This window comes from Genypterus blacodes, unplaced genomic scaffold (genome assembly GCF_046128005.1).
Source record: "Genypterus blacodes isolate CSIRO-AG114 ecotype Tasmania unplaced genomic scaffold, CSIRO-AGI_Gbla_v1 ptg000438l_1, whole genome shotgun sequence".
Taxonomy (NCBI): Eukaryota; Metazoa; Chordata; class Actinopteri; order Ophidiiformes; family Ophidiidae; genus Genypterus; species Genypterus blacodes.
Window position 1 is genome coordinate 5875855 of NW_027467208.1, and position 15088 is coordinate 5890942.

The 15088-nt window shown below is 43.8% G+C and overlaps 2 protein-coding genes across 6 annotated transcripts; both read right to left on the bottom strand.

Annotated features, from left to right (window-relative positions):
* Positions 1 to 525: 525 nt before the first annotated feature.
* On the bottom strand, positions 526 to 8334 carry LOC142989599 (heterogeneous nuclear ribonucleoprotein R). Of its 5 annotated transcripts, none has more exons than XM_076139182.1 (15): positions 7992 to 8334; positions 7255 to 7415; positions 7030 to 7148; positions 6819 to 6926; positions 6618 to 6731; positions 6325 to 6501; positions 6099 to 6234; positions 5797 to 6002; positions 5547 to 5696; positions 5324 to 5445; positions 4673 to 5211; positions 1460 to 2233; positions 1232 to 1297; positions 870 to 954; positions 527 to 699 (listed from the first exon to the last, which is right to left on the bottom strand). In XM_076139182.1, the coding sequence occupies exons 2-12, from the start codon at positions 7409 to 7411 to the stop codon at positions 2199 to 2201; spliced, it is 1863 nt and encodes a 620-aa protein (XP_075995297.1). In that variant the 5' UTR covers positions 7412 to 7415; positions 7992 to 8334; the 3' UTR covers positions 527 to 699; positions 870 to 954; positions 1232 to 1297; positions 1460 to 2198. The 5 variants fall into 5 exon arrangements, with proteins under 5 accessions (XP_075995292.1, XP_075995297.1, XP_075995293.1 ...); XM_076139178.1 differs by having other exon boundaries at positions 528 to 699; positions 1232 to 1596; positions 2173 to 2233; XM_076139183.1 differs by having other exon boundaries at positions 529 to 699; positions 2173 to 2233.
* Positions 8335 to 8546: 212 nt separating this feature from the next.
* On the bottom strand, positions 8547 to 9538 carry atp5if1a (ATP synthase inhibitory factor subunit 1a). The gene is made up of 3 exons (XM_076139185.1): positions 9382 to 9538; positions 9001 to 9113; positions 8547 to 8906 (listed from the first exon to the last, which is right to left on the bottom strand). Exons 1-3 carry the CDS (start codon positions 9451 to 9453, stop codon positions 8765 to 8767), a joined length of 327 nt encoding a protein of 108 aa, XP_075995300.1. The 5' UTR covers positions 9454 to 9538; the 3' UTR covers positions 8547 to 8764.
* Positions 9539 to 15088: the final 5550 nt, after the last annotated feature.

Consider the following 15088-nt stretch of genomic DNA (forward strand, 5'->3'; position numbering starts at 1 on the left):
CATATACTCTTCGATCTGCCTGTATTGGTGTCGCCTCCTAACCAGTGAATCTGATCCTCTCGCGCTGGTTAACGCAGTAAAAGCGAGTTATGCCTTATTCTGAAAATAACCGGACGTACAAGTGAAGAGCTTCCGTTTTGACTTGGATAGGAGAACGAATGCGCCGCAACATAATTCCCTTTTCCTAAACAAAGCGCCAGACTGAACACTGTCACACAAACACATTGTTATACACTAATGAAATAACTTTGGTGGAAATATTAAGAGTTATTTGCGAGAGCGGAACCCGGCGCCTCGACCCCCGAGCCCGCAGACACTCGGGACTCGGAAGCCTGAGTAAATGACTGAACTCAACTAAAACCATTACAAGAAGCTAACTGATGATATCCCCTCTGAAAATCTATATTTATGTGTAATATGATGATGTTATGACTACACTCAAACTGCACCGTCATTGAGTCACTACCAATATTTTATGAAACCATGATTTTCAGAAATATCACAAAAAATACATTTATTATCTTAAAATATTCATACAGAAATAAATTGGCAAGTAAAATGTATCCAACAATCAAGAACAACGCATGACTGCTCTGATGTTCTAAAAAAAGAATCTGAGTCTGTGACATCACGTTAGGAGCCACGGTGCTGGATGGAGATCAGGTCATGGCATTCCCTTCACCTGCCTCCTCCTGAGTTCTACAGGAAGGCAGACAAACAAAACAAGTTTAAGTGACATGCAGTGATTTGGATTACTTTTTGGCATGTAGCTGCAGGTAATTTGCTGTTAATTACCTGCAGCTACATGCCAAACAATGACATCATCCAAATCTAATGTGTGTTCTAACCAATTCACAATGACGTCTCACCTCTGGCATCTGCTTAGGGTCATAGGTCACGTAAGGAGTTCATCGTCCAGGTCTGCACTGTGTGGACAACACTCCTGACTCGAAACTAGAAAAGGGCCACAGACAAAAGTAAGTATAAACACGTCTAGATGCAACATCCTGCCGTTTTGTGCGGCGCCTTAAAGTACTTTCTTTGTCTAACGTGACGCAAATATGTACTGTTGCTCCTCTGACAACAAAAGAAAATATCACAACACACGACTCGATATCCAGTAAAGAGACAAACTTACATGCTCTGGGGAGAAAAGACACAGGACTAGAGACATCAAACAAGACAATTAAGAGATGTGTTAAGATCTAGGTCACATAATGAACAATCTTACCAAGAACTCCCTTCCACTCGTGTGAACTCTGTTTCATTCACATGGACGGGGCAGATCCCTTACTGCCTGGTGACAAGAGGCGACATATAAAGAGAACAATTCCAACTGAGAAGCTGTTCAATAACATTCTAATGGCACTTTGAGTGAATTGTTCAGCAGAAATGTTCAGCAGAAAACTACAAACATTCGCTTTCAGGAGATCATATTCTAGTCCCTGCATCGTCTTACCTGTGAATAATAAAGTGTGGGCCATCTACTGCCATCTTGTGGTCTTAGAGGATAGATACACCAGGTCTGAGGCATGTCCATTGTTCTGTTATCAGCCAATTTAGTCACATTCTACCCCAGTAACTCCAGTCAAATCTCTATAAATGACAAAATCGCCTCCTACAATTATTATCCGCCACAGAAAAATCATCTTTTAAACTGTTAAAACTGACCCGACACTGAAAATGAAATGTTGCATACAATAAACAAGTCTAGCCACGCTGGTATGAAACAGCTCCCTCTAGTGGCACAAAGGAGGAAGTGTCCACCGTCTCGCCCCTTCAGTGAATAGGAGGTGCTTAGAGACAGCTGCAGTGGCTGAGGTTCAGTAAGAGACAGGTGCTTGTGCCAGGTTTTGGATTTGACAGCACGACTAAATCTGTGACCGTCTGCCTTCTGGCCATTTAATCCAACCGTTTAACTCCTAAGTGTTGTGGGTTTAGGAAGGTGTATCCTCAATAAAAACCCCTTAAATAGCTCAAGAACTGAACTAAATTCAGCGTTTCTTCATTCGTTAGTAACTCCAGTTCTTCATACCCTGAAAGAAAATAAATCCACTTCCAGCACATAAGCAGGACTCCTACTGCATTAGAGGAAACAGAATCAAAGCTAGAGGTTCTTCAGTCATAACATATCTACAGGAGAGGACAGTACTCTGTGCAAGGCTAGCTCACCCTGGAGTACCGTTCAGGTGAGTTCCTCATTCTAGTGGTGCCGCTCTCATTGCTTCTCCACCTAGGCAGGTTGGAATAAGAGGACAGACAACATGAAACAAATACAATGATACCATGGTACCAAAATTAAGACGCTCACAGCACTTTGATATGGAAACAAAAAAAACAAGATTCGACTGACGAGCGACTACGGCAAAAAGCACCTTGGCGAATTTAAAGAATCTTAACCCTTTGATGGGGACATCTTTGGTGTCTTCTAAAAGGATAAAGACATTGTTAAAAGGGTGGATAGAAATGTATCAGTATGTACAGATTTGGGTTATACAAGTAAATAAGCAAAACACTCAAAAACTCAGCATTTGAATGATTTAGGCACAAACACTTCAGATGTGTTCTAAAATGTGTCGAGTCCTTTTTTTTTAACCAGTGTAATAAACAGCTTACCATTATCCAAGATTGTCCTTGTCTTTAACAAACTTTGAATAGGTGTACACTTGGGACATGGGAGCTAAAGGCAAGACCAGAGAAAATGATACAAGTATGTACTTTAGTAAACATTCAGTCGCCACTTTGAGATACACCTGTAAACTCAAAGACAAGCCAATGGAACACCTCTGCTATGAAGTCTTTACTTTGTGCAGCTGATCATGCTCAGTTTGAGTGGACGTTGGGTCAGAGGGGTCCAGTCAACTCAGTGGCAGTTGTGTCCATAGTTAGCAGTGCTATTATGCAAAATTGTATTAAAAAGGCTAATATTTTGCAGCACAACTGACTATGGACACAACAATGACCACAGAATCTGAAACCAGTGAATGATTCTGACTCAAGCCAACAGAAACTGATCATCATCAGCTTCACAAAGGAAAGATTCATATCATGGCATCACTTGGATTGTATTTGATTTTAAATGTGTATCAGATATAGTGGGCGACTTTGTCTATAACAACATGGAATTGTGCACTGCCACAAAATCTCTTTGCTCCTTGTTTCCATGAGAGGAATGTGTTTACGTGACTGGATCCCATTGGCCAATGTGTCTCTCAGGCTGACTGATGGGAGAGATGCTATGTAAGGAGAGGGAACACCAAATGTCATTCCAGATGTCACCCAATCTCTTGCATAATGAGACGTGTGTGCAAATTTGAATTGGGTGTAAGACAGTAATCATCAATTATCACTAGCGTGCACACCCAGTTTTACACAGGGAAATTACTGCGGCCAAGCAATGAACGACTTTCCTTCTCATCTTCTTGAATAGCAGTCGCATGGAGAGCGGTTGGCTCAAGGCTGAGGTCTAAGAATGCACAAACACTGAGCGTCAAGTACACACACTTTAAAAGCGGACAATCCTGGGTAATGGCTGAAAGTCATTTGGTCCATAAGGGATGTCTTGGTATTGCTGCATGAATTCTGAATACAAGGAATGACTTCGGTCTAATGTAACAGGCGCTGGAATGGAAAGGGTTAAAATTCTGTTCGATTGATGCGTCACCCAAACACCTCGATGGTTCTCGTCCGATTGTAAAATTTTGATCTTTGAGGCAAGACAATTTGCTTGGGTGGAGGATCGAATTCCAAATGTGAAAATTGAGGTCAAAAAATCAAATCAAATATTGAATGACAACACTGAATTTGAGTATCTGACAATTGACTGATGCTCAGCTGAGTTTTATTGAAACGGAACAAACGTAAAAGTTATAAATACAAAGAACATCAGAGAACAAACTGTTATGGCTTTTAAGGTAAGCCAAACCAAGTTCTATTGGGAAGTTCAAAGAAAACAGTAAGTTTATGATAGTTTAAAAAAACACAACTTGTCTACCTCTAGAAATGCTAGGCATACACTTTGAACGTTACAAAACTTTGTTTTCTTCCTTCCTGTGGATTCTTTTCTCCACCATTGCAAAAAATGAAGTATGAAGCTCTAACCATATGCATTTATTTACAAGCAAGTCCCTAAGCAACTATGAGAAACCACAAATAAAGGGAGTACAAGTAGGGAGGGGGGGGAGGGGGAGGGGCATGGACACAAACTTCCTGCAAGGCAATATTATGATTGTATGTCCTCTCAGATTTTTGAAAATAAATGTCCACTTTTTGTAGATGTTTATTGTTGGCTTTAAAACAATCAGGAAAAAGGAACAATAAAACGGTTTGGTGTGTATTCTAAGACACGTGTCCCAATGTAACCGTAGGAGTAAGAAATGATTCGACTCCACGGTTACGTTCAGGTCTTCAGCCAAAACACTGTTCAGCCAATCATCTCGAGCCAATTCTGGGGTCTGTCCATTTTATGACATATATACAGTTTTTTTTTTTCATGAGGGATGAGGAATAAAAAGTCAATCAAAAAATTGTGGCCAATCTCCTTTTTTTTCTTTTTATTGGTGTTTTTCTCTTTTTTTCACTTTGCCAAATACCTTTTGGTGCATCTACTTCCACTGCTGCCCATAAGAATCCTGTGAAAACTCCATGGTGTCATTACTGTAACCATAGTTACCAGAATAGTCGGCCCCTTGCTGCAAGGGCTGCTGGGCGATGGGCTGGGATCCCCAGTTCTGTTGGTTGTTGGTCTGGCGGCGCTTGGAGTCAGGCTGGTTAAAGACGTCTGCCTTCCTCTTTCCACCGACATTTCCCCCACGGTTGCCCCTGGCCCCACGGGGACCACGGCCCCTCTGCGGCTGGAAGGGGGCGCCCCGCCCTCCTCGGCCGCCCCTCGGCCCGCCCAGGGGCGGCCCTCTTTGGGAGTAGCCTCCTCGGCCGCGTGCCGGCGGCGCTCCGCGGGATCTAGGGGGAGGAGGCCCCCCCCTGCTGGGGCGAGAGCCACGGCCCCTCATACTGTACACGTCTTCGTATCCGTAGTAAGGATCTTCATAGCCACCACGGTAATCATGATAGTCGTAGCCATAGTAGTCATCATAGTAGTCTTCGTATCCATAGTAATCTGGTGGATAGGAATAGCCCCCGCGGCCCCCACGCCCCCTGCCTCGGCCTGGTGGTGGCATGCGTGGAGGTGGGTAGTAGTAGTAGTCATCATACCTGCAGAGAGAAGACGCACGTCATCCACGGTTACCTCATTCAATCTTTCAGATAACATTGCATTTAGGAATTCATGCAGTTGACCAGACATTCCTGCGCCCCCCCGCCTTACCCGGAATTCCTGGTAGTCTGCCGAGCTGCTTGGCGCTCTTTCCTCTTCTTGTCTGGGGGCTTTGCCAGGACAATCTCAATCTCTTCTCCTCCTAGTTCCTTCCCATTCATCTCATCCATTGCCTAAGCAAAACATTTCATTACGACTCAAAAACAAAGACGACAACAACCACGACAGAAAAGTGCAACATGCTGTTTCCTCCACAGCCTTCACCTTCACCTACCTTCACCGCGGCATCTCTCTCTTCAAAATGTACAAAGGCATAGTCCTTTAGTTTCTTCACTCGCTCCAGCTTTCCAAACTGAGAGAAAGTCTTCTCAAGAAGCTCTTCAGTCACTGCTGTGGCCAGCTTCCTAACAAAGAGCACTTTCACCTGGAAATCAAACACAATCAGATATCTGACACCATATAGAGAGCAGTGCAGTCGTATGTTATGTTAAACAGAGAAAGCACAAACATGAAGACTTGCTCACCTTGGCCATGACCTCTGGGTCTGGCTCTGCCACGGGGTCGGCCCACTCCACGGTCACCGGGTTCCCCCACACCTTCACCTTGCCGCTCATTAAGCGGCGGCGGGCCTGTGCTGCAGACTTGTGATCTTCATACTCCAGGAAACAGAACCCACGGTTCTTCTTTTTGTCATCGGGCTGGTGGTACAAGATCACCTCCTGGAGACCCTCTGGGAGACAAGGTCATAGTTCAAGCTCAGGCTGTCCCAGACCAGCTACTACTTCATCAAAGTGCTTGTTAAAGTCAGACAGCAGCTAAAGCTCACCTGTAACTTTGCCAAAATCTTCCAAAATACTTTCTCTTGTCTTGTTCTTTGGAATTGATCCAACAAACAGGCGATTGTTTGCAACAGATATACACACTCCCAGGTACTTCCCAGGGCGGATTTCATGATTATCACACTGTAGAGTGAAGAGGTCAAAGGTCAGATATGATACATGTTTAAATGAACCACAACTGAAGTGGATCTGTGTGAAAGCATGTGGACTTACAAGCTTCACAGCCTTTTGTGCATCATCCTTATTGCAGTATGTGATAAAGGCATAACCTCTGTTTTGACCAGATAGAGGGTCCATCATTAACCTGAGGTCCCAGATGGGCCCCGCTGACTCAAAGAGGGGCACCAGCTCGTCTTCATACAGGTCTCTGGGGATTTTCCCTACAAATACCTGAAACAAGGAGGACAAAAGAATGGAATGAGTGATAAAGGACGTCACACAGCTGGTTAGGATGACGTAGGTTCGAGCAGAAACAAACCCCTGAAATATCCACCGCGCTCATTTACCTCAGTTCCGATCCCTGGTTGTGTTCCTTGAAACACATCATCAGGTGGTGGACCCCCGTATTTCCTCTGTCCAGTGGTGACGTCGAGGGTGTATCCTGTCCTTTCCAACAGAGCCTGGGAAAGAGGAAATCAACCTGAGTTACACACAAGCGAAACGTATTCACAAACGCTCCGCTGTCATTAACAACAACGCTTACTTACCTTTATTTTGGCCTCATCTGGGCCCTTGGTGGATTCTTGTACTTTGCTCCCCTGCTTTTCTCTCTGTCTGTACGTCTTCATGACTCCACAGAGGAAAGCACTTTTGTTCTATGTTCAAAACAGAAAGTGGAAGCGTTATCTTTTATAGCAACGCTGGAAAACTACAATCCCAATGAACAACAACAGAAATGTGACAGGTCCACACACACACCTGCACATGGGACAGGTCACTTTCTTTAAACTGCTGCAGGACGGTGAGCGCGCCCTCTTCGTTAAACTCTCGCAGAGCGTCGATGGCTCTCTCATCCAGGTCCACGTAGGCTACTAACCCTGCAGGGACAAGACACACACACTCAAATCCTGCACAAAGAATCTTAATTGTTTGTATTGAACATCATAACCTGAGTTATTACGCTTCATCACACAAATTGCCTACCTGTCTGAAAGATGTTATCTAGACTTTCGGCCACTTTCTGAGGCAGCCCTGCATCGATGAGCGTCTGGTAGTTCTCTGTGTGAGTGGTGCTCACATCCATGGGCTCCTCCTCCTCCTTCACCGGGGCAGAGCTGCCGTTCACCTCAGCGGCAGCCATTCTCCTGCGGCCAAACAAACAAACAAACATCAGTTCACTCAGTGTTCCCTTTGACTCCATTAATGTACCAGAATGGTCAAACTGAGCTTAATTTGAGCTTGGGAGATGTTTTCATGCGTTAAGTGACGTCACAGAGGTTCGATTTTGTACTTCTAACGCAGCATTGCAGACTAATGCAATACTGAAATAAGCCTACAATTGTTAACCTTCCATACTCGTGTTGCTGTGAACATGTAAACACGGATAATAAGCGGGTAACTCATTTCAAAGGACTCACCGTCGGCCACCGTCCCGCCCCCTTCACATGCAGCCTGCTAGCTAGCGACGTTCGTACATTTACATTTAAGCACCACGTCTAGCTGGACAATTCTTATAAATTCAACGACTTGGAGGCTTTTTGCAACATTTAGAGTGCACTAGCTCTCGATAAATGCGTTTCTCTTGCCTTAAAACCAATAGTTAGCATAGCAGCTACCGAACGAGCTCCTCGGTGCGAAGGCCTCGTCGTGCAGAAAGACCCCGAACACAAATCAGACACATGCGCACTCAAGGCGCAGATAAAAGTCACAGCGACACTTACCGATGCGTTTTAGTCGTCTAACGGTAGTGTGCGTTAAAATGTGGAACGATTGATGTGTCAGACCTAAACCCGGGTAATATAAAGAATACGCTGAGGTCGAGTCTCGGCGAGACGAATTTCCAGACACAGACGGCCCCGTCGTCTGCTGCGCGGCCGAACAACGCCACCGCCTACCAAACAACGCGAGATTTGGCGGAGGAGACGCGCACTGGAGGGACGCGCTTGTTTTGGGGATCGGCGGGTCGCGTATCATACCAGCGATCACTTTAAAGGCGTTTGACGTAATATTTTACTGTACGCGTTGTTATGTTTAAACTCTACTTTCTCAGTGATAAAAACACGAGAGAAAAATCTGGCTGTGGTAGTCAAATTTCACCTTGCCGGGCGGCGCCGTAGGTGAAAACGAGCGCTCCGCCTTTAAATAGCCAACATTTGCCTATAGCCACAGGCATCTTGCGTAATACTATACATATACATTTGTTCAGGTATTCAGAATAATTATTCAGAATCAAAGATTTGTTTTCTGATATTTTTATTGCTGGAAATTGGTACTCGGGTGCAAATGATTCAAAGACGAGCGCAAAGCAATACATAAATGTAAGAGATAATTAAGTGCTTTATTGCATTTTTAGCCGTTATCGTAATTGCAGCTGCATTATATGGAGTTTCACACACAATTTAGATTGACTGGCAGCTTCTCCGCCACTTGATCATTTCTGATTTGGTGATAAGGTACACAGTCAAGAGGCACAATCATAATTGTGTCCCAAGCTTCAATCATCATGCTTAAACTTCCTAATTTTGCCCTTATGGCGGTCGATCTCCTTCTGCAGTCGCTCGATCTCCTTTTTGTGATGGTCAATCTCTTCTTCGTGATGCTTCCTCAGCATTGCCATTTGCTCTCTCTCCTTCTGCCTGTGAGACGGAGACGAATAAAAGACAACTGGGTGAACCTCTGAGCTAGGGACAGGCAGACACGAGTCCGCACAGGCGTGTCCCGTGTGTTTACCTGAAGTATCTCTCCTCTTCTGCCACTTGCCGCTTCCCAAACGCTCCTCCAGCCTCCCTCACTGAGCCTCCTCCTCCTCCCCCTTTCCCTGCTCCTTTACCCAATTCCCCCAGCTGGAAGGAACACACACACACACACGCTCAAAGACAGCGTCTTAACAAACACAAGGGGGACATGAATTTATGCAGATTCAAATGTTTAGGTGATTGGCGTTACACTGAAACTACGAGGTAGAAAATGCAAAACACACAAGGTCACATGCACATGTGTGTGTGACAACAAGTAAAGCGGAGCTAACAAGTTAGCAAACTACTTAGCTGATAGTCTGGCTAACGTTATCAGCAAAGGTTAGGACGCCAAACGTCATCATTCAAAGTTTACCTGATCAGAAGCCATTCTGATCTGAGTTGTGATGCAGCTCCTGAGGTTTGATCTCATTAGAAATCTTGCCATTATCACTCAGAGCAAATGTATAGCACTGCAGAGGCGAAGAGAACACTTCCTACTTGTGTCCAGCTCTGGAGAACGAGAACAAATCAACTGTTTTGGGCGTGGAAACAGACTCACTCCAACACTGCCATCATGCGGCCAGGATTAGGAACTGCAACAGCTGCAGCGTGTCACTGATTTAATAATAATAATAAGCATAATAATAATGGGTCAGTTTGGTATAATCAGTGTTTCAAGACATACATTGTGATTTAACATGTGATCATACATCAGCATTTGTGAATGTTAAATATTATATCTATATAAATATTATTATATATTATTATTTAAAGTAATGGAAATAAACTCGGACTTATTTGATGTCATTCAACACACAGTCTGGCATATCATCTTGTCTAAATGGACTGATAGTTGCCTAAACATGGATGTGACCAAAATTTATGCATGCATAATAATATAAAAACATATTTGTATACGACTATAATAATTGGAGATTTTACGCTTACATTTCTACGTTTGTGTGGAGTTGCAATGAGCACCGTTTTTACCGTTGCCTCAAAGCTTGCTAAAAACATTGTTCAGGCATTTGCATACATTTCTTTACATTTCATTTGCTTAAAAATGAGTAGTTTAATGTTTTATTTGCATTATGATATAATAGTAGTCGGAGGGTCAGGAGGGTCAGGGGATTCTGGGGTTTGGAGAAGAAGAAGAAGCGGCGCCATGGCAGAAATGATGATTAGCCTCCCTTGACCTTTATCAGGCAGCAGTCCCCTGTCAGGCTGCTTTCACAGTAACCATTAACAAAGGTCAGGGGGTCAAGAGAATGAGCCGGGGGGCATCTACCTCCCTCAGCCTACACAGCCGTCTCCAGGGGAAAGAGAGAAGCAGGGGGAACGTTTTCTTTGAAATTGGAACATTGCAACACCAAACAATATCTTAAAAATAACGCTGGAATTATTTTTTTCAGCATACATATGGATAAAAAAGCTGTTTGTTTGCACCCAGCCATGTGTTTCAGTTTCTTTTGAGGAAACGGGAGCAACATGCAAAGAAGAACACGCACTCACGTCATCTGTAACAATTTGGCAAGTTGGTTCAAGGCAATGATTGTCAAGTCACAATAGATTTACAATAACATAAAAAGCAAACAGATTTCTATTCATCTGTTTACTGTAATGAATTCCGTTGTTGTCGTCTTTTTTACCAGCACCATTTCACCTGGGCCAGGGACTAAAAGGTTGTTGACTGTTTTGTAACCAGTGAGCTGTAAACTGAACGCCAGTCTGACGTCTGTGCGTCCTGAGCCTTTCACTCCGGAGAACGAGGCCCAGCTCTCATCTCTCAAGTGCAGGATGAGACACAGTGGAGCACAAAGAGAAGCTTTACACAGTTGAGAGGTGGTGGGCATTTAACACAGATGAGTCATAATGGAGCTCCACTGATGAAGAGCCCTTCCCCTCCAGACTGAGCTCATCCCAGCACAGTGTCGTATGAGCCCCTTTATAATCTGAGTCCAGCACAGTTGATGGTCGCTGTGTGGGCGCGGTGCTGTTGTTTTATGATGCAGGAAGTTGTTCATGATGTTCTTGAAAATGATGACACACAAACAAGGAGATGCATCATAGTGTAACTATATGCTGCCTTGGACGGTACAGAATACAAATGTATACATAACCTATTTCCCCGTTGCACCACAGGAAGTACAGGGTCAAGGTATTCGGGGGCCGTATTGTTACGAGCCTCAGAGGAGGTTTACTTCATCAAGCAGGCAGTTACACTCTTACAACAATTGGTGGCAGTGTGCTCTCATCTAGAATCTCTCATGTGTTGATGCAACGCAATGAAGAATTAACGCAGAATAACAGCATGTCACTGTTTAGATCCCATTCATATATGATAATAATGAATTCTTCCTTATTAACAATCAAAACTACAATTTTTAAGATGCAACAGATGATGAAGAAAGCTGCTTGCGATGGATTCTTTACATTACCCGACTATCAGTTATGCACAAGACTTAACATAACATTCTTTAAGATATTGATAGTATTTGTTGACTTAATGCATGCAAAATATGTGTGTGTGTGTGTGTGAAGATTTTTAAATACAGCCTCAGAGGAAAAAGCTAAATTATGGTTCAACTGAACAGGAAATGACTATTTTGTGCCTTTGGGAATTAAATGGTGCAAATCTCAACTTCAGTAGCTTCTTGTGTGTGTGTGTGTGTGTGTGTGTGTGTTTCCATGGTCATGTATGGGCTTCCGGTACGCAGGATTCAGAGCAGCCAGTTACCTGGATCTTTTCAAATGCTGCTCACCTTGCCGGCTCAAGTGTTGCCATTGGAAATAGTATCCTGGCAACAGCACCAACCTGTGCAAAGACAAAGTAAGGTCACACTGAGCTTATAAAATGTGCCATAATGTTCCTGTATGATCCTGAATTCATTCGCATAACCTCTGCTTTCAAGGGCATTCACTGTAATTCTGTGGTGTGTTGCATTGTTATTTTCATATTGTATTTCAAGTAGACTTACTGTGTGCATTTCAATTGCTTGGTTTTGTTTACGAGCCTTTTGGATGTGTAATGCCCCTAATCTGCATCCCGCTGCCACAGTGCATTATCAGTAAATGCATGAAACAGCCTCCCATCTGGAGGAACGTTCATATCTCTGGGGGAAATGTGTGGATGTGCTTGTTGTGCTGTAATTGACTTTTTTTCCTCAGGATGTCATCACATATTGATAAGGTTTAACAGCACTGCGTCTCTGCATTGAGCCACATGCCTGCCCCCCCCCCCCTCACACACACACCCCACCCCTCCTCCTAACCCTGGATCACATTTAAACACATCTCATTCTCAGAGTTTTTGTCTGCTGCTGCTGCTGAAACTCCTTGGTGCTAATAGCCCCTGTGAGCTGCCTGGATGGTGCCACTGTTGCCATGGTGACCATCCGGAGTGATAAAGGGGGTCCATATTCTTTGTGTTTGCTACACGCGAGGTATTTTGGCCAAACAACAGTAACAGAAATGACTGACTTGCCCCACAGGCGGCTCAGGAAGGATGAACTCATTTAGCAAAACTGACTGTTGCAGCCTGGACGCACAAAAACAACAGATTTAACATCGGCAATGCCCAGAGCTTCTTCTCCTCGAAAGACGCAAGAAGTCTTTGTTCTCTCCAAGCACTAACTGTTATATAATAACCAAAATGCTCTTTGTTTTCAAGTTATATAACACAATAGTACATGAAAATCAATGACACGTGTTACAAGTTCCATGTATGATGGCAACAACTGCTGATTGCACGTGATTATGTAATTGTGAAGCAAGTTGTGACAGTATTGCTCTTAAAAGCTGCGGGTCACTCTAGCCCTTCCTGTGTCGCCGCTGATTAGGCAGTATACTTGTGTACATATTCAGTGCATTTGCAGATTTTCCCCTCAACACGTGCGGCCCTCCATGTACTCCATCAGCACCAGAGCCATTAGTCATCAGTCATTAGCAGCACCCCGGTCCAGTCATCCAGTCAACCCCTGCCGTTCCCACACAGCCTGAAAGGTAAGACCTGTGCTCCGACCCTCCAGGGAGTCACACTCAGGAGACCGCTGGCATTTACCTACGACGCACAAGCACAGCCGTAACTCTCCACATCCAACTTTCCATTATTAAATCACTCAGAAATGTGCCGAACACACGTGAGACGTTTTTTATTTACTCCTGGCAATCAGACAGTGCGAGCGAGAAGCAGAGAAAAACGCGTGTATGTGTATGTATAAGATTGTTTCAGGTCAACCAGGAGACGATACAATCAGTCCATTCTCCCCCTCACTTCACTTTACTTCCCACCTCTGCTGTGATCCGTAGAATTGCTTCTGATTGCTTTGAATGCACACACAAACAGAAACGCTGCCTCCAGAAGCAACTTGAGAATCACATCACAAAAGTCTCAAACCAACATCACAAAAGCCGCAAAAGCTGAAAACACAGAAAATGAATGGGAGTCGTCAAGAAGCTTAACCTGTCAAGGACCTTTTAAAAGTTGTGTTTTCTGACAAACACTGTAAGACGGTGAATCATCACAGTCTCAATACAATCAAACACTACAAGCTTCACAAAGGATGCACCCCCGGGGAACATGATGTCATGGATTACACGAGAATGAATGAATGAGTCTCTATAGCGATAAATACGAGCAAACAGTGATACAAACAAGCTTGTTGGCGAAATTTAAGAGATTTAAGATCTTCGAGCGCATAGAACAAATCTTTGAGGTATGATTTGAAAATGGCTGCGAGAATCAAAATGTTGCACCGACGGAAGATGAAGGCGTTTCAGCCCGACGCCGGCGTCTTCACACCTGACAGCTGTTACTGCACACGGTCATTAACGGGAAGGTGAGGCCTTGCAGAATGTAGCAGAAATAGCATCTGCTTCCTGTGGAAGCTGTTTGCAAGAGGAGTTTGCAGACCGCTTAAGGATTAGCATCCAATGTTTCTATGGCAACTGCCTCCAATTAAGCAGCAGCCAGGGTCTTGCTGTTACTGCCAGCAAGGTGCTAATTGCTACTGGATTTCACATTGGGGGGTGGAGGAGTTAAGATGAGAAATATGAGCTCACATGTGGGGGGTGCAGCCTTCAACAGCTTTAGGATGTTATTTGCATTCGGTCTCTGAGTTTCATCTGTCTTACACAAACACATGCACACACACAATGAGATTTTCCTCATTTGAGTCATTGTGATTTTGATTGGGTTTGAAATTGTTATGAAGAAACGCTGCCGCGGTGGAAAAGACAGAGGCGTCGTCCATGTGCATGAGTGTGAACGATGTCATAATATCTGGCTTCCTCCAACGTCTGTGCTCTGAATGTGTCTGAACACACACACTGCACACAGATGAATTAGCTCAGAGTTCATATGGAAATACAGATAACAACCATTATAGCATTTATTTATTGAATCATTTTCAAGTTCCATCTTTATTCTGCATTCCAGGTCAAAGCAATCAAATGTTATGCTGCTATTTGTTTTTGTATATTTAGATCTTTGTTCTAATTTGAAGCCAACGTTTTAAACCTTGATTAGATTTTTGAAAGGTGTATCTTCATGTTCTGATAGAGTTGTGTGATTACATCGTCTCTGCTGCTTCATTTGGACCGGCGACCTTTGTTCCATGTCAAACGTGTCTCTGCCTCATCAAACTGCTGGGAACATTTCCTATTTTTAAACAGGTCACAGTGATATTCTGTCTTCTATCACATTTGTTTGTTTTCAATTTCACATCTCACCAATGTGCCACTTAGTGTTTTTTTTCTTCTTCTCCTGCGGGTAATGTTTGTCTCACTGCAAAAGCTTGAAAATAGAACAAAGCAGCACGGCCCCCTTCATCATCTAAAAAGATTGCCTTCTGTACCTGCAAGTCATTTCTATATTTAGTGAGCAAAACGTTGCCAGATGCTTTATTGTGTAAAGTGTTATGAGAAACACATTATCCAGAGGCCATGTTCTCCATGTTCTCTCTCACTTTCTTCACATTGCTGTATTTTCAATTTTGTTTGCTTGTTGTTTTTACTGCGGCACTGATCAGCTTTATCTGTTGTGTTGTTGTGTGCGGGAGGGGGAAAGCTGCTTGTTTACA